This window comes from Stegodyphus dumicola, chromosome 5, assembly GCF_044657685.1.
Source record: "Stegodyphus dumicola isolate Sdum_Otavi_A_Nest chromosome 5, ASM4465768v1".
In the NCBI taxonomy this organism is placed as follows: Eukaryota; Metazoa; Arthropoda; class Arachnida; order Araneae; family Eresidae; genus Stegodyphus; species Stegodyphus dumicola.
In genome coordinates this window covers 169,543,311-169,571,240 of record NC_140772.1, presented here as the reverse complement: position 1 = coordinate 169,571,240, position 27,930 = coordinate 169,543,311, and the positions used below count along the sequence as shown (strand labels likewise).

Below are 27,930 nucleotides of genomic sequence, written 5' to 3'. Positions count from 1 at the left end.
ACAGAGTCTACAGAAACTCCTAATCATCTGCCAGGTCCTAAGAATAGGCAAGCTATTGTAAATGAGCGTATAGGATACAAACCTCAGCCAAGAGCATCTACTTAAAAGGACATGCATCTCCAGATTATACAAAGCTGGTAAGGATTTAGCAAGCTGTAAATTCTTTGTTAAAGGGCATTTGCTTTCTATATTTATTTTGGTAAAGGGCATTTATTTTCCTTTATCTACCTTTTGCTTTGGGCAATAGACATTTGCCTATTTGTAATACAGTTGTCAATTTAAGAAATTGTAATGCTTAATTGTGTTTTGCTGAAGTTATATTTGCTTATGTTATGAATTATGAAATGTTTTTTTATTTTTTTTTGCTTTTGACTGATAATTGTTTTCTGTTAAATTTATTTGATTTTTAATTTTTTACACATGAGATTATTTAAATATAAAAGAGTAGATATCACTTATGATTTGCAATAAATTAGATAAGTAAGAATTTGATGGGTAATTATTGAATGTAGTGCATTAATGATTTTGCAGAGTATTTAATGAGCTATTAGTATTAGTAAGCATTGCCAAGCTAAAATATGTATGACTAATTACAATTAATATTAGATGGATAACTCTTAACTTTTTTCCCAATATAAATATTTTGAAAAATATACTTTAAGATTAATAATCTTAATCAAGAAGAACTGTGTCTTCTTAGACTAACTGGGAACTGTTTTTATCTCTGCATACAAAATTGGTGAATAGTATGTTCATCTATGAAGTAATTGAGGCCTTACTGATACAATAATCCAAATATCCCAAAACCTGTTATTAAATCCTTAGCAAGGTTTGGTGGTAAACAAGGTAACTTTCCAAAGCCTTGAAGAAACAATGAATATCATATTTTACAGTCTGTCTATCATAAGAAAAGCTCTTGGCAGTTAGTCTGCAGCTGTCTGTTGCCATAGAAATGAACCTTGACCCATTTTCCATAGGGGTGTCTTGAAAATGAATGATAACTCTTTTCCCCTCAGCCAACAGTCAGCAAAAACAAAATAACAATAAAGCAACCCTTGGGTTGCCCCTATTTGTAATGCAGTACAAAGTCTGAAATCCGGACTCGGTCGGGACTTTCAGCGATTCCGGATTGGGGCGTTTTTCGGATTATAGATCATCAATTTAAATCTGGTAAGATGGCATGTAGAAATTATAAAATTAAAAATATGAAATTGTGATTTATGATATAATGAAGTATTTATGATCTAAAGGGTATCAAAATTTACAAAAAAAGCTTAATATTTATTTGTTTATTTTATTAAACATTTCTTTCAATGTAAGTTGTTTAAGTTGCTTCATTTTTTGTGCTAATACTTTTTTTTTAATTCTGTAGACAGACTTAATCTCTTGTTTCGTTACATTGTTGAAGTCCTGTAACTGCTGTTTCGAGAATTCCAACCAACTTGTCAATCGAAAAATGTTGTTGGTGGTTTTGAGGTCTGGATTTTAGATTATTCCGAATAATGGACGTCCGGATTTCGGACTTTGTACTGTATACTAGCCCTGTTTCTATAGCGACCACCACCTACCAGACACTTTGGTGGGAACTGTTCTTCTCATAGACAGACAGTACCATAAGCTCAGAATTTTTAGAACTTTTTCTGAAGTTAAATTATAGGGCTATTTATAAAATGGATCGGTTGATCTCGCAAAAAACATGGGTACTTTTATATTAGCCAGGTGCAAACATTAATCGCAAAATATAACACATCATATTTCTGAAGTTTATATTTTATGGGAAGAAAAAATAATAATTTTAAGTGAAATGAGCTGTTTATTTTATGAAAATGAGTTGTTTTATTTTTCAATTATTTATATTGCTGGCTTGTTGTGTCATCGTCAAAACGAAAAATCTGGTGTTGGTAACATTTGTATAATGGAAAATGACCACATGCTGCCTCTTTACTTCCTCGCGTGAAGTAAAGAAAGTACTGTAGTCATGTAAAATTTCAGTTATTAGATTTCAATGGAAATATCTATTTTGAATGTTCCCAAATCCATTTTGACTATTTTTTGTGTAACATCTGTATGTGCGAATAGAATAAAGGACTGTATTCTAAAATGTGGGCATTTTTTTGTTTGTTTGTTTGTTTGTGTGTGTGTGTGTTTGTGATGTCTGTAAATACATAGGCATGTATCTTGCATAACTCAAAAACAATTAGTCGTAGAATGTTAATATTTTGTATGTGGAACTTACATACATCAAGCATCAAGTGGTGCACCTCCCTTCTTTATTATAGTCACCAATACCAAAAGTATATATATATATACATACCTGCTGTACCCCTTACCTTGCTTTAAAGTCTTTACCAGCTTTATTTTTGCAGTCATATACAGTGGCAGACAAAAATTCTGAATCACTCATGGAAAAATATGCATATAATGCATTTCATGTAATTTATGTTACATATTGTTCATAAAGATCATATTGTTACAATAAAATAAAGTTCATATTGTATTAGGATTAATAAATTATTTACACTTAATTACACAAAAAATAGTGAGAAATGCAGTATTTAATAAACCATGGTGCAAAATAACTGATACACAAACTTTGTAATTAATGTAAATACTACATAATTGCAGTCATATTACGTGTACTTAGATGTGTATATATGCATAAGGATCACTTCAGTAAATCCTCCACAAGCTGTGATGACAGCCTTGTAGTGGTCCAGTATGGAAGGTTTCAACTTGTGAATGTAATCCTGGCCAGTTTCATGGATCAAAACCCTAATAATGCTTCCCTGCAATTTCATCTTATTAGCAAGCATCTTAGCAGCAAATTTGGTACCCATTGTATGCCAACTGTTTTCAATGGGATTCAGATCATGAGGATTCCCAGGCCAGCCCAAAATTTTAATACTAGATTTTGTCAGATATACCTGTACCTAAAGGGGAGAAATAGGAGGAAAATTACTTTTGTAATATACATTATTTTCTGAAGACAGAAACTTGTCAATAAGGTAACAAAATCATGCATAAATAAGTTAGATTGTACTTATCGATTTCACTTCATAATAGATTACAGAGTCTCGATGAAAAAATGCTATTTCCACCACCTTTAAAATGATCCTGACTAGTTGGCTTTAAACACTGCTCCAAGATACGGGGAAAATGATGTATCCACAGTTCCAATAATAAATTTTGGATATTCAAATCCTTTACTGGATATGCATCACCAGACCGTTTGGCTCACAGGGAATTTTACTGTAGACTGTAATGGAGTCTGGATGATAAGCTTCATTTTTAGGCAACCAAACATACAGCCTAACGTCTGATCCATGTAGGTTAAATTTAGTTTCACCTGAAAAAATTACTGAGTCCCAATGAGCCTTTGTGACATGCTCTTTTGCCCAAGAAAGTTATTCCTGCGTCATTTGTTTGAAGTGGCCTTTAGTGAAGGCCTTTTTCTTGGGATGATACACATGCAGACTGCATTCTGCTAAGTGTCTTTGGACAAATCATGTGCTTAAATTAACAGCACAGTGTGTTTTAAATCCAACTTCATCACCAGTTTCATGCTCCAGCTTAATGGTCTTGAGACTGTTGATTGATTGCAGTCAGTCTTTTAGCGAACATGTGTATTGGATATCCTTTAGCTAAAACAATGGCTAGACATTTTTTCCCTTGCATCAGTTGAACATACAGAGTCATCCTTTCATCACTGAAAGAGAGAAACAAATGATCACTTCCTCTTTTGCCATGCTATTTATCAAAATTGGATGACACAATATTTCAAAAGCAATGTATGATGCAGTATAAATGTGGTGTGATCTCAGATCTTGCTTTGCAGCAACTAAGATAATTTTACATGGGGCAAAAAATGCATTAACGTTATAAAATGTTTATTTTTCTAAGTGATGCAGTTTTTTTGTTTTTTTTTTTTGTCTGCCCTGTACTTCTAATCATGGAAATGTTTTGACAATGTCAAATAAAAAATGTCGGAACTACTCTTATATGCGCCCTCTGGTCACCAAATTTCTCGTCAAACTTTTTTAGCAAGAAACTCCACAGTACCATATTACTATCTAAATTTAGTCTACATTTATAACTTTAAGCCTAAAATGTCTCCAAAAACGCGTTTTCCGCAGATGCAAAAAACACATTTTGAACACAAAATTTAAGCTAAAAATTTAGGTTGCAAAAATGTAAAGTTTCTAACCAAAAATATTTGACAAGAATCCGTGTACTCAGCACTGTGTTTTAACTTTAAAAAAAATCTACGAATTGCACAATCTAGGCAGTGAAAAAATCTACGAACTACGCACACCTCGCTTTAATAAATTAACATAACAACAATAAATTTCAAAGAATACCATGTACACAGCATTCTGTTTAAACTTTAAAAAAATCTACAAATTGCACAATCTAGGCATTGTGCAAAATAAAATAAAATAAATTACAAACAATTCAAATAACAACAGAACTTCATAGTAAAAAAAAAAAAAAAAACGAATGAACATAACATTCTACAAAATAAAAACAATAAAATATACCATAATACGTTGTGAATAAAATTTCACCAGTCATACAACGTCTGTCAGCAAAAGTGCCATGATTTTGCTATATCGCATGTCTTTCTGTGATTCAAAATTTCGAAAGTAACAATAAAAACTTCTTCCACAGTAACTTACTACACCAAAAACCACAATCCAAATCTTAAACTCTGCTCACAGCCACATACTTTACCAGCAAACATTTAACTGCAAACCGACACAAGTCTATCAGAAACACAATTCATCGTCTGAGTTCTCATATCAGCTCCGCATTTCATCAGGCCAAACTGCGTTTCAAAAGTCCTGACTCCCACAGAAATTCCAAAAATGCACTTCTATCCGCATAAACACACCCGTGAACAAAAGACTCATTAACAACTCCAACATCATACCTTTTAATACTAAATTTACTTTGCACACAATCTAAAATACACGACTGAAATCTTGCCAACACGTCTCCAAGTTTCAACGTCAAAAGGTTTGCCATACAAACAGCATCGTCCACCAAACCATCCCACAGCACGGAATCGTGCCAAAAACCAGCTCAGAACACATATCGTTACATTTGGTGATCTTAGGGCGCATATAAGAGTAGAGCCAAAATATCATTTTTTCTGGTCAGATAACGAAATCTAACTTTTAGTGCAATATCCCAGGTCCTGTGCTTACATTTTGGAAAGTTTTATTGTCGTCATGAAAAAGTAAAAATACAAGAAGTTCAACTTCAAAAATTGACTGCAATAGTTTAATTTCAAAATTTGCAATTTTGATGTCATTTTTAACTTGCTTTGAGGGATCAGTTAATTGAATTAGAATGTTTCAAGAAGTTAAGTTTAAATGAAGGGCAGCAAAATTTGCATATAATCAAGGTTCATACGGTCCTTAAAGCGCCGTTCCCACTGGGGTTTATCTGAGCTAACGGAGTCAGTTCCCTGTGTCGACTAGCTCCGCTGTGCCTGCAGTTCAGATTTTTCAACTTGCTGCTCTATGGGGAAAAACTGGTTTTGGGGATGGGTCGACTACGTTAGTTGTGTTCGTTAGCTCAGATAAACCCCAGTGGGAACGGGCCTTATGAGTCCTTAAAAGTCCTTGGGTTTTTTGGAATTGATTTTTGGTCCTTAAAAGTCCTTAATTTTGGCCAAAATCAGCAGAACGTCCTTAATTTTAATCATCTGAAATATCTGTCTGTTTTTACAACTGTCATTTTGAGTGTGAATTAGCATTTTGAGGAATATTTTTGGCGATTCACTGTCGTATATATGATTACCTTTTGAATGGGTTCATGAGTTATAATTTGTTTCTATTTCTAATATAAATGATGGGATACTCGAGTTTTTAAGCAAGAAGTGAAACATAAGCATTTCAAAATTCATTTTTTGTAGTAAAGAGCTCTTAAACAACTTTTCTCTTTTGGGGATGTGAATTCTTTTATTAAACAGTTTTAAATTTGGCGACTTTTCAACATTTTGCGATTTTAAGATGAGCTTCTATAGAAACATTTTAATTCCGAGATCTGAGAATTTTTCGACGATTTTTTTTTAAAACATCGTAACATTGATAAATTTCATTAAAATAATGGTAATATATTGAAATTATATTTAAAAAATAACATTAAAATAAAACATTTTTATTTTTCGCTGTCATATTATAAAGTTTCATTTTGGCAACTTATTATACAATATTTTAAATGTGAAAAATAAACAAGGTATAATGCTATAAAGCACAGTTTACGAAACAGCTCTTAGCAAAAGCAAAATTAGCTATGTAATTAATTAAAAATGTCTTGTTTTTAATTTTTTCATAGTAAGAGTTTTTCCCATGTAATTGTCTAGGAATATTCAAAATTCTCAGAATGTGCATCAGTTTTCTCTATAAAATTAATTTTATACTTTTTCCCTCCTATTTTTTTCCAAAATATTTCTGGCTTTTTACTGTTGCTGAAATGGTAGGGATAATTTTTCTTTAGGATTTTAGACATTGCAGCTTGGAAAGTTTAGAAGGATTTGAATGCAATATTTATAGACCCACGATTCTAGAAGATTCGAGAAATATGTGACAAAATAAAAAATGTCTCCATGGTATCAACACGTAATGGATGTATTTTATAGAAAGTTTGCAATGAATTTTTTAATTTTTGGAGAACATCTGGAAGAACAATGAAAACATAATATTTGAATGTTTTACTTCTGATACTAGAATCTTAACATGTTTATGTTCTCTTTATTTTCTCTACTTTTCACTAGACAAAAGGATTTAAAATATCAAAAACACTTCTGATCTTATCACATGGGCAGGCATTATTCAAAGGGATTTTTTTATTAATAAAGAAATTGAAAATTTACAATTTAAAAGATTCATCTAATATTTGTTAATGCATCATACACATAGCTGGCACTAGGCATTTTCCCACCTGATGCAATCTCTGTGGATCCTAAATTCTGCTGCCTAGTGCCTTTCTAAATTCTGCTTCCAATGCTTGCTCTAAATTCTAAACATTTTGCCAGTTCTAGATTTTGTCGTTCGGTGTGGCACTAAATTCTAGAAATTCTGCCACATCAGCTCTGTAACCGGCCTACTGTATATATTTCATATTACTTCTGAATGTTCATATTACTAAAATAAAATTAGTGGCTTTTTCTGTACATTCTAAATGCATTTAGTGGTTTTAGAATAACAGACCTTAATTAAATCCAAAAATTCTAAAATGAAAAGAAAATGTGTTTTAAGAAAGAACTGAATACATAAAGGAAATTATTCTTCAAAGATATGTGCAGTTATTATTATGAAAAATTACCCAATTGTTTATGATTTCTTACTATAATTTCCCATTTCTATTTCCTCATATGATAGAGTTATTGAGCCAGATTAAATTTAAATTAAATTGTATAATCTTTGACCATTATTCCACATTATTAGTTTGAATTTGACTGTTCTTGTTTAATTATGTCATCGTGAGCTGTAATTAATTTTGTTAGCATTAGAATATGACTTTATGTTCCAAGTTCTTTTTAAATAAGAGGCTTATTTAAACCTTTGATTGTAGTTAATTTCAGACATAGCGATAATATGCTTCATGTCTGTCGGAGTTTTTGGACTATTTAACTTTTACCAGATCAATTAAACCCTCATAGGTACATTGTGGTAAGGTTGACAAGTTAGGAGATAAAGCACGCAAAAACTAGCAAGAGCTTTGGTTTGCATATTGAGACAAATCTCTAATTGTTAGAAAAGATGCTTAAAAGAGAAGGAAATCGATATAAACTAGCAAAATGTCTGGAAAGGCTTTAAATTAAAATGACGGATAAATATTTTGTTGACTGTTGTTGTTACAAAACATAAATGATTTGTAGCTTTTAATGTGTAATTATCTTAATATTGTTTAAGAATCTGTGTCATAAATTACATGTATTTTAAACTGTGAAATTTTATTAGATTTTTATTTTAATAGGGCTTTTTTAACAAATATTGTTAAAAAAATAAAATTTAGTAGTGGTCATGTAAATCCATATTGGCTAAGGTTATCAAACTACCTAATTTAATTATTTATAACTAACTGTTTACCCTTAAAAATTATCTCTACATATTGTGAGGGTGACGTCTTATCATCAAACAGAGATCACACTCACGATTCAAAGTATCGGGTTTTATTCCTGAATTATAGAAGAAAAGATAAACGGAATGAGTATGTACAAATGGATTAAATATGTTTAGGAGAGTAATCACACTGGTTCCACTATGGAGATGTAAAAGTCACAGCTGACCACCTACGTGCGGTAGTCCGATCGCCTACGCGCGACCAGTAAGCGTCTAGTTGTAGCTCCTTCGCGAGCGTTCTGTTAGACCGCTTCTCTCGGACTTCTCAAACCAACTGAAGATCCTGGAACTTGGAGAGTTCGTACAAAGTAGTGATAGGTAGTGATGTCTGGTGCTTCGTTGAGGCACGATTCCCACACGCTTGGCCATCGACAGGTGAGGACCTCTGAACACTTAAATACATCTGTAAAACACACACACACACACACACAAAAAAAAAAAAAAAAAAAAAAAAAATGAAAAATGAAAAATAGTTTGCAAAATGATCTCAAGTTGCGATGTCATCAGACCAAAGCTTCATGTGGTCTGCCGAAGTGGAAGTTGCTTCAGGTCCTTCATGAGATCCTACTTTGGCTACATCGTATCGATCATGTGGCTTAATCTTAATCACTTTATAAGGTCCTAAGAATTTAGGTCTTAGCTTGAGACTGCCTCCTAACTGGGTTCTTTTAATGGCTACTAGGTCATTGACTTTGTAGAGTGGAGCGGTTCTACGACGTCGATTGTATTGTCGTCGGTTCTCCTCCAGCAGTTTTAAGGTATTCGCTCTAGCCTCTTCACGAATAGACTCTTTCTCCTGGATGGTGGAATTCAGGAATTCTTCATCGAGAATTTCTTTAATTCTTTGGTCTGCCTTATTTCTCATTTTCACGCCTGTCATCAGCTCGAAAGGAGTGAATTTCGTTGATCTACTGACGGTGCTGTTGATGATTCTTTGGATGTCAGGCACAAATTTGAACCATTTGGCAGGATCATCTACTGACAGTTTTGCAAGCATTGGGATAAGGGTTTCATGAATTCTTTCGATCTGGCCGTTGGCTCTTGGAACGCCTGTTGTGATTTGTATGTGCTGAATTCCTTCATCTTTACAGTATTCCTCAAAGTCCTTTGAAGTGAAAGCAGATCCCTTGTCAGAGATAATTCTTGAAGGATTTCCGAAGACAGCTTGTTGGAGTTTTAGTTTCTGTACAGCTTCTGCCATTGATGTTGTCTTGACTAGGTAAAAACCAGACAAATTTTGTAAAAGCATCTACCACTGTAAATATATGTAGGTATCTCTTATCTGTAGATGTCAGGGGTCCTACAAAATCTATGTGATATGTGCTTAACGGAATATTGTCCTTTGGGATTGGGTTCAATAGACATTCTGCTTTGCCTCGCTTTTTATTACAGAGGATGCACTCGACACAGTTCATTATAACGTGCTCTATTTTTTTTTGTAGCATTCGAAATATGAAAATCTCTTTTCAACAGATCTTCTGTCTTTTGTACAGCAAAGTGTCCTTTGTTATGTATGCCACAGATGATCTCGAATTCCATCGCTTCCGGCACAACAATGAATTCTCGACCTCTCTCCTGCAGATACAACACATTATCTTTTAGCAGATAGTCATCTCTAAGTCCTTTCTCGACCAGAATTTTCAATAATTGAAGACGCTCATCAGCCTGTTGCGATCTTAGTAGTGATTTCACTTTGCGAACGAGTGACCATGCACACAGCATGCCTATTTAATGCGTCGACATGTCTAATCTGTTGATTGAGTCTGTGGATAACTTCATATTCAAACTCTTCGAGTAGCAATACCCATCTAGCTATCTTTGGTGTCAGATCTTTTTTCTGCATTGTCTTCTGAAATGCATTGCAGTCTGTGACTATTTTGATTTTTGTGCCTAAGAGATAACTTCGAAATTTTTTCAAGGCTTCGACGATCGCTAGAACTTTGAGTTCATAACTTGACATTTTTTCTTGTTGAGGTGATGTTTTCTTGCTCATGTAATGGATTGGATGCAGCTGTCCATCATCTGAGCTTTGAAGCAAAACTGCACCGAAACCATGACTACTAGCATCCATGTGTAATTCCAAAGGTTTTCCCTGCTGAAAGATGTTAAGTACAGGACTATTGCTCAAAAGTTCTTTAAGGTGGTCAAATGCCTGCTGCTGCCTTGGCTCAAATTCAAATTCAACATCATTGTGAAGCATATCACTCAATGGTTTGGCTATTTTCGAATAACCAGGTACAAATTTTCTAAAATAGCCTGCGAGACCTAGGAAGCTTTGCAATTGCTTAACGTTTTTAGGTTGAGGAAAATTTGTAACTGCAAGGGTCTTATTTGGAGATGGACGAATTGTACCTTCTTCAATTAAATAACCGAGAAATTCAATTTTTCTTTTAAGGAATTGACATTTTTTAAAATTAATTTCTAGTTCATATTCTGAAGCTACTTTTAAAACTCGTTTAAGTTTTTCTAATCCCCCTTTTTCATCACGGGAAGGTATGATAAAATCATCCATGTAAATTACAACTGTATTATCCCTTATTAATTCCCTGAATACATTATAGATAAATCTTAAAAATACACTAGGACTTGTGGTCAAACCAAACAGTGCTCTTAAAAATTCAAATAAACCTGCATGACAAATGAATGCTAAATATTTGGTACATCTTTCATCGACTGGAACGTGGAAAAAACCATTTTTCAAATCCAAAGTTGAAAAAACTTTCGCTTCTCCCAAATGATCAAGTACTTCCTCTACCTGGGCCATAGGGAAAGAATCTTTTACTACTTTTTTATTTAACTGTCTGAAGTCTACGCATAATCTATGTGTTTTATCACGTTTCTTACATAACAGAATTGGAGATGCGTAATCGGAACAAGATGGTTTAATTATTTAATTATCCCCTTTTGCAACCACTCGTCTATCTGTTTATCAACAATTTTTTGCTCAGCAAACGGTAATCTCCAAGACCATTGTGATACTGGAATATCATCTTTTAACACAATATTCATTTTTAAATTCGTGTCTTTAATTTTATTTGGTTTATAATAATGAATCAATAACGATGAATCCTTACGAATGTTCACATCAGTAACATGCAAGAAATCCACATCACATTCGTCACATTTGCAAAATTTAATAAAAAACACTCTTGTAATGATGATTCACTTTTAAAATCATTTTCGGTATCAGGATTAGATGTTTCATGTTTTTCTTCCCGACTTACTTTTAGAAGTTGAGAATAAATGTTTGGTGTTAAAATTAAAGGAACAGATAATTTATTTACAACTGCAACAATGATTTCTAACCTTGGAGAATTGTTATTTAAAGATAGATAATCCTTCTCTAGCGATATCTGCCTCTATTTTTTTCTTCAAAACATGAGCTAAGTATTATTTTACCATCCAGCGGTGTCTTTAATTGAATGAATGATGAATTTATGACCGGAACTTCAGCGCCTGAATCGATAAGTGCTTTTATTTTTTTTTTTTTCTACGAAAATATCAGCATATTGCAACTCGTGAATAAAACTTGTGATTAACACTTGTTAATCACAACTTTCTGTTTCCTTATGCGATTCACTTTGTTTATGTTTTATGCAATCCCTAGCGAAATGAAAATTTTCACCCTTTCCCCCGCAGACGTAACATGATCTCTCTTGCGTCAATGAAATGACATCCTGTTTATTTTTAGATTTGCTACGACGGAATGAGTCATTTTTAATACTTTGGTTTTGAACACTTTGTACTTTTGATTCATTAGACTGAACTTTAGGGTTATGTATTTCAGATAATGATTTTCCTCGGGATGAAAAATATAAATCACATTCTCGCCCTAACTATGTTGGATTAAACCATGTTCTGCCCTCGCAAATACCTATGTATTCTTTCGTTTTGAAATCCAAAGTTTCATACAATTTGTCTGCAACAATTTAAAAACCTTTTGTGTCTCCCTAACCTGACAGTAGTATTCAAATGTTGTGGTCAATTGCGATGCAAATTAAACATGCGACTCGTTTGCTGCGCGTTGAGCATGTTTAAAGCTGTTCAGAATCTCTCTTGGTGTCGGCTGAAATTCAGCTAAAAAGAACTCTTAGTTTTTCGTAATTCGACAATTCTTCTTCAGTTGCATACGTTAAAACATTATTTGCTTTAACCCCTAGCAAATTAATTAGTATCTCAGCTTGTAAGTCTTTGGGAACTTCTTTGGTGGCAAAAGCTTTTTCCAATGAAATGAAAAACAAATGCAATGCCTCTGGCTGCTCAGGAACAGAGATTTTAAGTGTTTTAACGCTTTTCAGTAAATTTTCAACTCTAGTCTGTGTGTTTCGTCTATCACCCGATAATGATTGTGATTTTAAATTTTCTAGCTCAATTTGCTTCTCAATTTAGGCTAATTTAAGACGTTTGATTTCTAACAGATAGTGTTCATTACCTGTCCTAGGTGTCTGATCCTCAACAATCGATTTGACGACGACATGAACAAATTCAATGTTCGTTTTGAAGACATCAGAATTTTCTATAATTTTTTTAATGTCAGCTTTTTTAGCATTTTCAGGAACATTCTCTCCAATTCTTTCGGCAATTAATTTTAAATCACTCTTGTTTGAATTATTTAAGAAACTTATTTTAAAACGAAACACAAGTATCACCATCTTAAAGAAAGAAAAGTTTTCACAGTACCTTTTTTCAAGTTCGCCGGCTTGGAGCCCCATAGTTGTGAGGGTGACGTCTTATCATCAAACACAGATCACACTCACGATTCAAAGTATCAGGTCTTATTCCTGAATTATAGAAGAAAAGATAAACAGAATGAGTATGTACAAATGGATTAAATATGTTTAGAAGAGTAATCACACTGGTTCCACTATGTAAAAGTCACAGCTGACCACCTACGTGTGGTCACTTTAGATAAGTTCCAAGTCCGATCGCCTACGCGTGACCAGTAAGCGTCTAGTTGTAGCTCCTTCGCGAGCGTTCTGTTAGACCGCTTCTCTCGGACTTCTCGAACCAACTGAAGATCCTGGAACCTGGAGAGTTCGTACAGAGTAGTGATAGGTAGCGACATCTGGTGCTTCGTTGAGGCACGATTCGCACAATATTAAAGCGAGTAATTGGCTTTCATTAATACTCACTGTGGTCACAAGATAAAATATAAAAATGTTAAGTTCAAGTAAAACGTATTCTATGCATCTACTTAAAATAATACAAAACAACTTATCACCTGTGGTGCTTTAAAGGCTTATTGGAACCTTAAAGTATATTAACTGGGTTACAACCCCTGGAACTGTACACGAAGCTATGACACTAACTGCATCAAACAGAGCCTGACTAACTTTCAACACTTGCCAACCATGTTTACATCAGGCCTTTCAGGTTTGTTCTAATAAGTAGCAGCAGTGCCAACATTCAGTCTTTTGTTATGAATCATGCTGATTATGATCTTACTTCTCATTTTAATTCCCATTCTATGCAGTTTGACATAAAATCTACCTGCTTATTTACTAAACCTCCTGACTGACCAAGTATGTGACAAAATGAGACATTAAAAAAATCAACATAAAGCTAACTGTTGTAAAACTTAAATGTCACTTATCTTCTTTCAAATATGGGCAACTATATAAGTGTAAAATATTTAATGCTATTTGATAAATTGCATAAAGTTTATTTTATTCTCAAACTTATTAACAATTATGTTAATTAATTTATGTTTAGTAATAATGCATACTACTTAGGGATCTATTTTATTTTTAGGATTGTATTACAAAAGTGAAATTCAGGCATAGATAATATCTTCAATTTAATTTATTCACTTCCCATTTGCTCATAGGTCCTTGATGGTTTTCATGAATGGTCCTTAAAGGTACTTAATTTCTGTGTGCAGAAATGTGTACGAACCCTGATAATTTAATAGGCTCTACAAGGAAATCACGGTATCCACATCAGACTTTTTTATTTTTGCACCTCTGCTAATTTAAGGCATTTTTAACACTCCACTGCTTGGCAGCATTTTTGTTCTCAGGGCAAGATGTTTGAATGATACAAGATTTTTATTTTCATTTTGGCTTATATACAGGTTTTGAATTTCATGTAAGTTTTTAGAGAAAAACATTCTCTCATCTTATACATTGATTGATTTATATTCTGAAATATACAGTGCCCATAAACATTCAAATAACAGTCTCTGGCATTTTTATTTGTCTCAAATTTGTAATGTTAAAAAAAAAATATGGTTGAGGCATCAAAAGTATATGGAACAGCTAGAGGAATTCATAGGTATCCTGTGTTATTAATGTAAGAAGAGGATGAGCCACAGGGTTCTGTGTTGAGTGTTACACTATTTAGTTTGATAATAAATACCATTGTAAAGAAACATCCTCCAAATATACGTAACATTTGACATTTTGGTGACTTACAAATGGTAGGAGCTATAATAATTACAGATACAGTCAAAAGTCGTCAATCCGGACCTCAAAGCTACAAACTTTCTGCGCATGAGTCAACGCATAATACGTTCACGCATGCACATAGGCGTTAACGCATGTGCGCATGCGCATAATGCGTTCACACATGCGCATTGAATGTATAACGGGCGGTATAGGCTAAGCTAAAATTATCTAATTATGTATTTCAGTTAATGTTGCAGATTGCGTTGTTCCTTAATCTTCGAATTGGATCCAGCTTATTATTTTTTGGCAGACTGTTATAGCAATTTTATAAAAGTAAGCTTGAACTTTTGATTATGTCAAATAGAATTTCTGATGCCAAAGTATGTTTCGATGTCCATGAAACAAAAAGTGGAATTGCTGCAAAAAATGGATAAAGACATATCCTTTGTTTCTCTAACCATTCCGAAATCTGTTTATCAATTTCACACTGCTCTGCGGGGGGAGAGGGAACGTCGCGGCGTGCAATGAACTGGAAGTTGATCTGTCAGCACTCCTTATTTTCAGGGCAGATGTTTTTATTTTTTTCAGCTTATAATTCCTTACTAAATGTAGTATTTCATCTCAATGTATTCCGTCTTTTATATGATTTAAATCAAATTCCTCGTCATTATAAATATCACGAGTACACATCAAATAGTTTTCTGGTTGCAATTTTCTAATTTCGACTACGCATAATGTATGCTTTACGCATGCACGCATTGAAAGAAATGTTTAATAAAGTAAACAAATAAATATTAAGCTTTTTTTTTTGTAAATTTTGATACCATTTGAATCATAATTGCTCTTTATTTCATAAATTACGGTTTCATATTTTTAATTTTAGAATTTCTGCATGCCATCTTACCAGATTTAAATTGATGATCTATAATCCGGAAAAATCGATAATCTGGAATCGCCGAAGTCCTGACGAGTCCGGATTAAAGACTTTTGACTGTATGAGATAAGCAGAGAGACAATTTCAAATTGCCATCAATATATATTGCTTTGTTCTCTTTGTTTGCTTAAAACAAGTAAATTAATTATATGATAAATTCAAAAGAATATGAAGAATTAATGATTGAAACCAAAAGAATTGCAAGCTCGTGCTAGAAAAATTGCTAAACTGTCTTGTGCTTTCTTTACAAAATAGGATATTGCAGCAAAATTTTTATAAAATAAAATATAAAAACGATGATGATTAAAAGTAATTTTTAATATTTTTCTGAGATATAGGCTATCGAAAAAGTAACATTCCACGACCAGAAGAAGATGAAAGGATGCAAAAATATTAAGTTGTGAAATAAAAATAAACGATTTTCAAAATTTGATTAAAATGACTTTAAAAGGAAAACTGCATAGCAAAAATCCTAACAGTATAAAAAAGAGTTATTATGGAGTTCATTTTTATTAGTAGCACTGAAGCTGAATGAGCTTTTAGCTTAATAAACAGTATTTCCACAGAAGATCTTTTAGGGCTCATACACTTTTTAAAAGAATATGTTTTATTCACACTGAAATATATGTGCATTTTTATTTTGGCTTCTAATCTATTTAAAGGTATTTTAACTAAATGAATATACCATAAAAGTTTCTTTGTGGGTTTGCATTTTGACAAGGATTTCCAGCTTATTCAGCTACTGAAGTTTTCTCATGCTTTTTGCGCTTCCCATGGAAACCAAGTCATTCATTCTGTTTTTAGTACCAATGTCAATTATATGGTACTTGTCTTCTGTAGTAGCTTGGCAACAAAAAACTGTATTGGCATAATTTGATCTTAAGGAAGGTGCGATTTATTGCCAGTGTTGTAAACAACCACAAAAATGAAACTGTCTCGGATAAACAATGAACCTGTAATTCATTCAGTATCTGTACAATAAAATTCATTCAGTATTCTATACAATCAAAGTTACTTATAAATACAGAGAAGGAATTTAATATACATTTTATATAGTATTTAATATAATATTGTCAACAGTTTATTTAAAATAATAACATATTTTCAACAGAACCTTCAGCTTAATGTACAGTAAGTATCAATTATTTTAGCAATTTATCTAAACTAACATATATAAAAAAAATTCCAAACAATTTTCTTCATTATTAAACATAACATAAAATTTTATACCAGAAATAGCAGTGATTACTTTTTCGCTTCCCAAAGTTTTGCAGAAAATTTTAAACTTCTAATTCAGCACTGTCAGTTGAAATATTGATTCATTATTACTAGATGCATCATCTTTAGTGAAAGTTTTCAAAGTTGAACTTCATACAACAATTAACACTGAGATGTTTTTTATAGTATCAAAATAATAGCTTAATGAATAAAAAGTGATGATGCTTATATTGAGGATATATTCTGTATAATATTTCTTTTGACTATTTTGGTTCATATTTTCTTTTAAATAAGCTCATATATTTATTGCAGCAAAAATCAGAATGTTACAAAATACCTGGATTGTGCAGCACCTATAATATAAATGGTGTTGCACAATTCAGGTATTTTTACTGAAGGCTTTTGATTATTTGATGTAAAATATCTATAACATATTTTATAGCAAACACCATTGCTCATAAGTCATTTTTGTTTTGTAAAATCTGTGTCAAAATTTAAAATATTTAGAATTCAGGATTTTTTTTTCTTTTGTTTTCTTTTCTTTAATATATATGATTAGCTCTGTTTCATTATTTTTGACTCAATAAGTGGTTTAATACATAATATAGCATGTCATGCCATGTCATTCATATTATGAAGTTCAGTTTGAAAAGATTTTATTGAAAATAGTGCTTCTTCTTATGAGGATGATTAATTGTTTTAGCTGAGGTTGTTCATTAATGGTTTTAAGTTTTCTGAAAATCTTAGCCCCATTCACAAGCAAGAGTAGATTTTTCTTTGAATTTGCCTGTTCAGGTGTCAAAGCAACACAAATAAATGGTTTGTTGAGTTGGAGACGGATTTTTCTTTCTATCAAGAACGGGATGAATCGGGAATTTTTCTTATATTACATTGTTCAGGCTGTATCCCACTAGTTACTCAACATCATAGCTTAAATTATATAACATCATAATTAAATTTATATTTTGTTAACTTAATCATAAGCTAATGATGTTGTTAAAGTAATAATTAAATTTTCCATTCTGTGGAATGTTATCAGAAGCTTTGATTTACAGTTAGAATTTTAAATTATTCAAGAACAGTTTATAAATTCATCTGACTGAAAGTGTTCTGAAGACTGACAGCATGATTGAAATTGTTCAAGAAGGGTTAATGAGAAAGAAAAATTCTTTTCATTCAAATGCATTAGAAGCACAAATATAAGTACAAACTGGGAAGATTATGAAGATATTTTTAAAGTATTCCATTCCTAAAAAGAATGTATTGCTATCCGAAGGGGGATATTTTCCCCATCAAGTAATATAAAAGGTTTGTGTTTTTCAGGCTTTGTTAATGAAACAATATAAAAGGCTTCAAGATATTGAAAAAAATTAATGAAATTGTTAGATTATTTAATTGCTATCACTCTGAGGATACAAATTATGTACAATTAATTGTTAGAGTCAGATAAACAAAATATTGCAGAAATTATTCTCCTTGAAATAAAAAAAAATTAATGAAACTTTTAAACTATAAAATACAGGGCATTTGAAGAAAGTACAAATAAATATATTTACAGAAATTTCATAAATGAAGGTATATGTTTTAAAAGTGGGAATTCAAGGTTTGGTTTTCTTTCAAAACAGTGAAGAAGCTGGAAGAAAATATGCTCCCGTGGAGCTGCTAAAGGGCAATAAATTTACTAATAACAGTTTAACATATTTGAAAGTGAATGCTTAATCATTTCTGCAATAAATTGTGAAATCATTAAATTAATTTTCTTTCCAAATACAGTGAAAAAATGTTGTAGAATTTTTGTTCATTAACTGAACTGAACTTTCCTTGAATTTTTCTGATAACGAAGACTGGTACACTTACGAAATGTTCATTACAACAAATGAATATTTCATTATATAGTGTAGAATCATGGCTGCCCTGTCACATTTTTGCTCGCTGGCAGCTGAATAATAAAGTCACTGAATGCTGGTAGTTTGATTTAGGAATCCCAGGGCTGGCTATGTGATCATTTTCATCGTTTTCTCCCATGTGAAATGCATATACAAGCCAGTTTCCCTTAGAAAGTCCTCTGTGAAAGCATTCCTTCTCTAAGACAGATAGTACTTGAGGGCTTTGCCATAATCAAACCAAAATAAACCTGTCCTTTATCTGGTGACACCAACCTTCTGAAGAGATGTAATGAGATATGTAACACTTTGTTTTAATTTTTGAATTCATTTGGTGTTTTTTCTTTTTGGTCTTATTTTATACTACTTTAGAGCAGGGATCTCAAAATGGCAAAGTATAGGCCACATGTCCCCCCCCCAAAGGAATTTATGTGGCCCACCAATACATTTCAGTTATTTGTTTTAATACAATACTCATTGATTTTGCTATAGCATAAGTTCATTGGGCAGTGGATTGCAATACAATGTTTATTAACAAAATAGAAAAGCACTAGTAAATATTTTATTAGTCATTACATTCCATTTGAGTTTGAATCTAGCACTGGCATACAGCCAAAAGTCAATAATCAAGACATACATAACAGTGCTCTCACAGACCTGCAAAAAAAAAAACTAAGGGGGGGGGGGAAGGACATCTCAGGAAATAACAATTTAAAATATATATATACAACATCAGAAACATATGGATTGTGTAAAAATTGTAGACTATATTCTTGGATGCTAGGCTGTATCACTAGACTAAGGCAAGACATTGATACAACATGTAAATTTATTCGCCTGCTGAAAGTTGATAGAACTTTTATATTCTAATGTATCCCCCCCCCCAATGAGTCGGTGCTTTCATTTTCCTTGAGTCAGTCACTAGTTGATTGAAAATTAGCAAGTCTAACAAAACGGCCTGATTTAACCAATGAGCATTTACAATCCGAGATGAAGTTAGTTTCTAGTTATTTTTCCTTAAGGCTATAAATGTTATCAAACTCAAAATGTCATCAGGTGTCAAGCCGTAGTTAATAAAGAAATGTATAATTATTTGTGTACAATCCTATATATTTTTTATATGTGAGGATAAAAAATTCTACTGGGGAAGTTTCCAGTGAAAATTTGGTAAGTTTCTATAAGTGGAAATTTGTTGTTTATTTATGTTAAAAGTAAGGTATTTAGTGGTTAATTCAACGTATGAGAAGTTTGTTAAATAAATGTCAATAAAAAATTTAATATTTATTTCCTGGCACATTATTTGAATTATAAAATATAGCCAACAGAAATTTGTTACAGATAGAAAATAAGCATGATGAATTTGAATTTTGTGTTATTATTTGTTCATTTTTCATTTTAACCCTCATGCTGCGTATTCCACGATTTTCACGGGCAACATAAAAGTAGCAAAATTTGCACAACCCGCGATTTCCATGGGGATCTGTGCAACCTGTTCTTTTCCCGTTCATGGTTTCATTTCGGCTTTTCTGTGATGTTTAATTATATATTCAGATCTAGGTTAACAGATGGTATTAGTTGTCCATAGTTTTGAGAAATATACAAACATATTTTGAACCATTTTGTGCTCTCTTTTCAAAACTCAAAGATGTCTGTAGTTCAACTCTCAATCATATGAGACTAACTGCTCGACATTTTGCTAGATATATATCCCCCAATTCTATCAAGAAAGAAACTCTTAGACATTGTGCTGTTTGTTTAAAAAAAAAGAACAGAAACTGGCAAAAAAGTTTTCAAAGAAACGCGTATTTGGTGCAAAGATGGCGAGATAGGATGCCTCGAGCCTTGTTTCGAAGTTTATCATATTACACTTCCTGCATGGGCGTTTTTGTGATTTTCCCCATGTGTAACGTGTATATGAGCCAGTTTCCCTTAGAAAGTCCTCCACAAAGGCATCCCTTCCTTTAGGCAGATAGCCCTCCTGTGCTTTGCCATAATTAATTAATCCAATCCATAATTTGACCAAGATTAATTTTCAAAATTTTTCTTTTATATAATTATTCTTCAGTTTAAACTTTCCGAGAACCTTTTTTTATGAGCTAATTCTATGCTGAAAAAAAAAACTCTTTTACAAAAACTTTTTGTATATTTTAACTCTAAAATATATGTAGATTTGAAATATGTAATTAAAAAATTATGCAATTTTCAAACCTATTTTGATAATAAAATTATGCAGCGAGAGGGTTAATAAATATTTAGTACGTGAAATTTGAAATTAAGTTAAAATTTAGTTAGTTTGAAATTTTGTTAGAAAAAATCTGGCCCTCCCAGCTGTCTTTAGGTCATGCATGCAGCCCACCAGCTGCTTTCAGGTCGTGCGTGCAACCCACATGCAGTTTGAGTTTGAGACCACTGCTTTAAAGTATTAAGTTCTTGCTGTTTGGAAATTATTATAAATTTATTAATTTTATTTGGATTGTTATTGCTACTAAATTACTGCAGCTTTTAACATATTGTTTCTTCAATGTTTTATTTGCATAGCTGCCAGTTCTCCCATTTTTACTAGCAGACTTCCGGTTTTACTCCAACTCTTTCAGTTTTTAATTTTTAGCTTTTACTAAGGAAACTGCTTCTCAGCAATAAATGATACTTACTTAATTAGTGAAACTTAAAATATGCAAATCCTGTTTTACCACCCCTTATGATTTTCAGCATAATTTTTCATATTTAATTTTATTTGATCTGAATGGTTTTTATCTATTGTAGACATTTCTAGAACTTTTTACAAAGGTTCAATCAATGTTTTATAAATTAACATTTATATTAAATTATGTTTTACATAAAAAATACTACATTATGAAATTTATCTACACAATAGCATGTATATTAATTACAGTACAAAGTCTTTAATCTGGACTCGTCGGGACTTCTGCAATTCCGGATTATAGATCATCAATTTAAATCTGTCAGATGGCAAGCAGAAATTATAAAATTAAAAATATGAAACCGTAATTTATGAAATAAAGAGTAATTATGATCTAAAGGGTATCAAAATTTACAACAACAACAACAACAAAAAAAAAAAAAAAAAAAACCTTAATATTTATTTGTTTACTTTATTAAACATTTCTTTCAATGTAAGTTGTTTAAATTGCTTTATTATATGTGCTAATACTTTCTCTTTTAATTCTATAAACAGACATAATTTCTTGTTCAGTTACAAAGTTCCGCTGTTTAAGTCCTGTAATGGCTGTGTCAAGAATACAGACTAATTTGTCAATCGAAATTTTTTCGTTTTTACTAACCTCTCTGTCACTTTCTTCATGCCTTTATCCATTTTTTGCAGCAATTCCACTTTTTGTTTGATGGACATTGAAACATGCTTTTGCTTTGTAGATCCTTTGGCAGCTCCAGAATCGGAAACTCTTTTTGACATAATCGAAAGTTCAAGCTTACTTTTTATAAAATTGCTCTAAAAGTCTGCAAAAAATAATAAGTGGGATCCAATTAGAAGATTAAGGAACAATGCAATCTGCAACATTAACTGAAATAGATAATTAGATAATTTTAGTCTAGCCTATACCGTCCATTATACATTAAACACGCATGCGTAAACGTATTATGCGCATGCGTAAATGCATATGTGTAAAGGTATTATGTGCATGCGTTAATGCATTATGTGTTTACGCATCCGCAGAAAGTTTGTAGATTTGAGGTCTGGATTATAGATCATTCCGAATTATGGACGTCCGGATTAAAGACTTTGTACTGTATTAACTTTATTTTCATCATATTTAAAAATACTTTGATAAATAATTTTTTTTTATTAATGTGTGATTTTTGATTAATGGCATCCCCACAAAAGTTACAAACTCATTTCTGACTTTGTAGGAAACTAGTGAACTCATTTGTGGCTCTAGATACAAATGTTTGACATCTTTGTCTCTTTCAATGATGCATCTGATGGCACTTACGTTTTTGTCTTCTAGTGATCTATTTTTACTAAAAAAAAATCTGATAATTGCATGAATTCGGCACTATAGTCCTAAAATGAGGAGATAAAAATGAATTATGTGCTGCTTTTAATTGAGCTTTGCTATGCTTTATGCATGCAGAAAGCTAAATTCAAAATTTCATCCGGAGACAATGAAAACTGCAGTATGTAGTCCACTGATATACTAAGACACTGGAATTCAAGTAGAAAGGATCATAATTTGCAGTCATACTGGCATAAATGTTTGGAAAGTCATCTCAGCAGAAGCTGCACCTCTACCTGAGTTGCCATGTAAATACTTTTTGGTGATGTGATGCATTGCTCCATCAATATATTTTTGTGGCTTTTTGCTGTGGATGCAAATAATCAGAAAGTATGCTTTTTTCCACAATCTGCATTGCAGAGCTTTTTTGGTATGAAAGTGTTAAAAAATTAGTTAAAAATTATAAAACTTAGAATATCTAATTATGTATTAATATATTTTACATCAGAATTATTTTACAAATAGTTCAGTAACCTGAATCGTGTATCATAATTTCATTATAAATAGTTAAGTAACCTGAATCATGCAAGTCAGTTAGGAATTCTTTCAAAATGACATCTTGCACAGTTTTTGAAAAATATGCTAATCATTCATATTTCTAGGTTAACAGCTATGTACTTGAACTGTTATTTCGGTTTTTAGCATATATATGCAATACTTTAGAATGCATAGGATAGGACACTATTTAATCATGACCAATGGTTGTAGATGGTGCTGGCTTACAGAATGTGTAGTTGTATATTAGAATATTAGAATAGAACTTGCAGACAAATGTTGTGGTATATTCAACACATTTTATTTCTAGATAAAATAATTCTTTAGGTGCATATTCTGTTTCATACATCATTATGGGTGCATTCTGTACCCTATATTTTTGGACGTTTAGTACATGTTGCTATAGTGGATAATTATAGAGAAGCGAATCGCTTCATATTAGTTGGAAGCCAGCGAGTGGGAAAGTTGGATGCATTCAGATGAAAGCCAGGGAGGAAAAAGTTTTGATTCAATTGAAATCTAATTCACTAATTAGCTAAAATGTATCTGCATTGCAGCATTATATAAGATCGTATGATGCTGATAAATTTGAAGTGATTATGCTGATAAATTTGAAATTAGATTGCTATATTACAGTTACTATTTTTAGAATACAAAGAAATACCCAAATTAAAATGAATAAAAGATGCTATTGCCAATTAAAACCAGAAGTTTGCTGTACATGTTTTTATCTTACACACATCTAACTACAAGAAAATTACTCTAAAAAAGATTATTGCAAGCATACAAATAAGGCTAATTAAATTATACAGAAAATAAAAGTATTTACATTATTAATGTAATCGTTCAACATTGAATAATGTATAAATATAGTAATATAAATACAAAATAAATTCAAGAATTAGTTTCTTCCACTTTCGTTGATAAAATGTTTTTCTTCTGGCCAGTTTTTCCTGCATTTTTTTCCCACTCTGAAAGAAATGGGACAGCCCTGATTAACCTTCCAGCACGCCCGCTTGGCAATTTTACGTGAGCACACGCGCGTCGAATTTTTTACGACATCCATTATTTTGCTGTTTTTGGCACGAAAAACAACAGAAATGAGAGAATATTGATAACAAATTTGTTAAGAAATAAAATATGAATCTTATTATTGTAAAATATAAATGATGTCACATTCAAATATAAGTAAATTATTTTTTAAGTTCTTATGTTAGTGAGATAAAAATGCGATGATATATTTCATTATAGAACATTTTTAATTTATTATTTAATAACTATATTTTAAAATCAAAGCTAATTTTAATATTCATCAAAGGCAAGTATAGACAAATAAAAAAGGAAAACACCTTGGTAGGAAAAAAAGTAAGTTTAGCATTACTTTACTTCTGCAAGGAAATTTACTTCTTACCGATTACAAAAACGCACTTTAAACGAACTTTAGTATTTTTATTTATTTCTAAAAAATAGAAATAAAAGAAAATAAGGAATAGAAAAGAAAATAAGGAATGGAAATCGCTATTGTTCTCCCATCCAAAAGTTTCCTTGTCTTCCTTTTCTTCATCAGATAATTCTTGAAGAATGCGAGCAAAATCAGCTGGTTGCACATATTTTTTTGCCTTGAAAACTGATATAAAATTTACATAGCCAAATGTATTCAAATTAAAATAATACACGGCAATTAATAACACGAAATTACAAAATATTTTAGAAAAAAATATTTTCCTAATATTCACCCACGAGCATGCGCGTGTCATAACTTTTACGAAAAAGCTGCCACTTAATACAAATGCTTGGAGAGGGGGGGGGCGAAACCCTGTTGGAACATTCTATGATGTGGGAAAGGGTAGAAAGAAGGAATAGAAATGACATACAGATGTCTCAGCTTCGATATGCGAAAAATGTGCATTAAAAACTGAATTTGTCATAAATTTTGTACATACGTGCATGCTGGAAGGTTAAAATTAATTACGAACTTTTCATTTTGGAAATTTGTGTATTTTACTGTGCTTACTTTATATCTATCAGATAGTTTTTTTTTTACTGATTTTTATATTTCAGTGTGAGTATTGAAATGCTTTGTTTCTTTGTCATTTAAAATTTCAATGTATTTTCCCCTTTATTTCAGAAATTTTATAATTTCAGACGAGATATGTCTGAATTTACATTGTACCGACTTTGTCTTTGGAAAACAGCATTTCTTCTAAAGAATTCATACTGGAATGAAACTCATGATAACAATACTGGAGGTAATCCTTTTTCAGCTCTACCCTCATCAGTGGTTGAAGATTTGATTACCTGTGTCTTGGAACTGACTACTTCCTGTTGCCTGAAAGTGACAGATTTGTATCATCTTTTGACAAGTGGCCGTGTAAAGCATTTTAAATTAGAAGATGTCCTTCTGCATACTGAAGAATTTATTGCAATTCTCATGTCACTTTCTGTTGCTTGTCAGAATTTATGTTCTCTGACTCTAAAAGATGTATATTGTTCTGATGCTCAACCTGGTTCTGGAGCATTAAGAAAGAGTGCTGCTCTTGAATGTGTTCTCAGTATCTCGCCCCGTTTAGAATCAATTGAATCATGTATTGAATTTGATTTAAAAGCAATACGAAACTGTGAGCAGCTGAAAGTTTTGAAGTTAAACTTTGTTCCTAAATGCCGTCTATATGATTTTCTGGAAGAAGTTAATGGTTATTTTTGGCCTAATACTTCTTTAACTGTTCTTGATGTATATGAAGATGTGAGGCATCCTGTGTCTTATTTAGAAATTGCAGTTATACTTAAAAATTGTCATGAATTAATAAAAATAAATAATGATGTTGGAGCAAGCTTAGAATATCTGCACAGTGCAGAATTAAATGATGATGCAATTTCTACTCGTTATAAATTGGAAAAGTGTTATTTAGGTAGTACATTTTTAGCTCCTCCATTTGCATCTGTTTCTATTACTGCTGTTCGTATAGCCACAGAAACCTGCCCTTTATTGAAGGAAGTTGATGTTTTGGTGAGTGATCATGAAGTTATTTATGCTTTAAGTGATTTCCAAAATCTTAAGTCTATTCTTCTTCAGTGGGAGCCTACAGATGGAGGCGATTTCCAGCTTGGGGTTCAGATGCTACTAGAAAAAATTGGAGCAAATTTAAAAATTTTAAATATTTTGAATTTCTATAATGTTGATTTCGCTGCAATTGCAAGTTTTTGTCCAGAACTAGAAGATCTTAAAATTGAGTACCAAACTGAGGTCTGTTATTATGATCCACCGTCTACATGTTTTCAACATCTCAAATCATTGTACATTGAAAATACTGATGGTCAATTTTGTTGTCGAGAAAACACATTGATATTTCTTTTATCTAACTGTACTAATTTATCCATGTTGCACTTAGAATATGCAGAAAATTTAACAGATAATGTATTACATAAAATTTTAGATAAAAATAGTCTATCAACTGTAAAAGAGGCTACAATTTTAAAATGCAGACTTTCTGCTGAAGGTGTGCGAAATTTAATATTGGATTTAAAAATGCTAGAATATTTTCATTTCGGTTCTTCACAAATAACATTTGAGGAGGCTGCATCAGTAGTTCACGAGATTAATCCTAATGTGATAATGAGGTCTCATATCGATTATGAAGGAGCATAAAAGTCTTAAAAAATTCAAGCTGTAAATTTGAGTAGTTTCTGCTTTAGTGTGTATTTTATGGGAGTTTTATGCTATATGGAATTTGATATTATGCAAGCAAAGAAATTATACTTATTTTAATTTTGTGGCAGTATTTCTTAAAAAAGAAGCATGATCTTCCATTTTTCTAAATAAGCAACTGTTATTTATAGTTGTTTATTATTATGTAGCTGATTTTTTTAATTATAATAAATCTCTAAATAATACAGGGTGTCTCATTTAAAAGTATTCCATTTTGGTTTCGTATGACTAGTAAAAAATGCACTTTATTAAAGAAATGAATAATTTTAAGAAAATTATATATTGCATTTATGACAAAAAAATTTCCATTTCCATATTTGATTTTTGTGTGAAATTTCTAGTCTATTGTTAAATTTATGCCATGATATCTGTGGCATATTTGAGATTATGAAAGAGATGGCAGTCTGAATTAAAGCCTGAAAATTCTGGATGTCTTACTTCTTTTGTAACATAGATGTTGTCATTTACAAAATCCCTGATGAAAGGGTGACCAATAAGTGATATCAAGTGACTACTGCGATTCAGGATTTGGACTATTGTGTCTAATTTATTTTTGTAAGCAGATTGTTTTTGGTGCTTCTTTCTGCTATGTTATAATATATTAAATCCATGCCTGAGCTGTCACCGAGTTCAAGCAAATAAGTGATATTAAGCAAACCAAAGAGCAATATGAACTTTTTCTTTCAGGCAAGACATTTTACATTTCACTAGACTGGTTGTAGACTAAATATTGGTTACTATACTAAATGCAATATGGTATCTATAAAATAGCATATAGTAGGTCAACATTATTTGTCCTTTGAATGAAGCTATGCCAGTTGTACTTTTTCTCATATTTGTTTTAATAGGGTACTTTGAATGGGACAATGAATATTTTGATTGAAGAATACTCAAGTAATATGTTTTAGATCACAGAAGAGATTTAATATTAGCTCACAGCTCTGTTTCTTGTTTTATGTATTTGTAAATAGGGTATAATTGAAAAGCTAATATAATTTTATAAAAATTCGGTTGTATATTTATTGACTTGGATTGTCTTGGTTAATTGACTTTTTTCTTGTTTAAAACTTTTGATACATTATTTACTTAAAAACAATATTTTGTTTAAAAACACTTGTATTATTAAAAACTATTTTTGCCAA

The 27,930-nt window shown here is 31.7% G+C and overlaps 1 protein-coding gene across 2 annotated transcripts; it reads left to right on the top strand.

The window, feature by feature from the left end:
• On the top strand, window positions 1-27,930 carry LOC118194983 (uncharacterized). 2 transcript variants are annotated; one of them, XM_085817368.1, is made up of 2 exons: window positions 1-137; window positions 25,211-27,930. In XM_085817368.1, exon 2 carries the CDS (start codon window positions 25,235-25,237, stop codon window positions 26,726-26,728), a length of 1,494 nt encoding a protein of 497 aa, XP_085673494.1. In that variant the 5' UTR covers window positions 1-137; window positions 25,211-25,234; the 3' UTR covers window positions 26,729-27,930. The 2 variants fall into 2 exon arrangements, with proteins under 2 accessions (XP_085673494.1, XP_035222099.2); XM_035366208.2 differs by lacking the exon at window positions 1-137 and adding an exon at window positions 14,036-14,219.

What these genes read in the sequence shown, in the direction of transcription:
- LOC118194983 (XM_035366208.2), top strand. Translation starts at nt 14,166, where the DNA reads ATGATACAAGATTTTTATTTTCATTTTGGCTTATATACAGGTTTTGAA. An exon ending in ATACAGGTTTTGAATTTCAT is followed by an intron (nt 14,220 to 25,210) that starts GTAAGTTTTTAG and finishes CCTTTATTTCAG; the next exon opens with AAATTTTATAATTTCAGACG.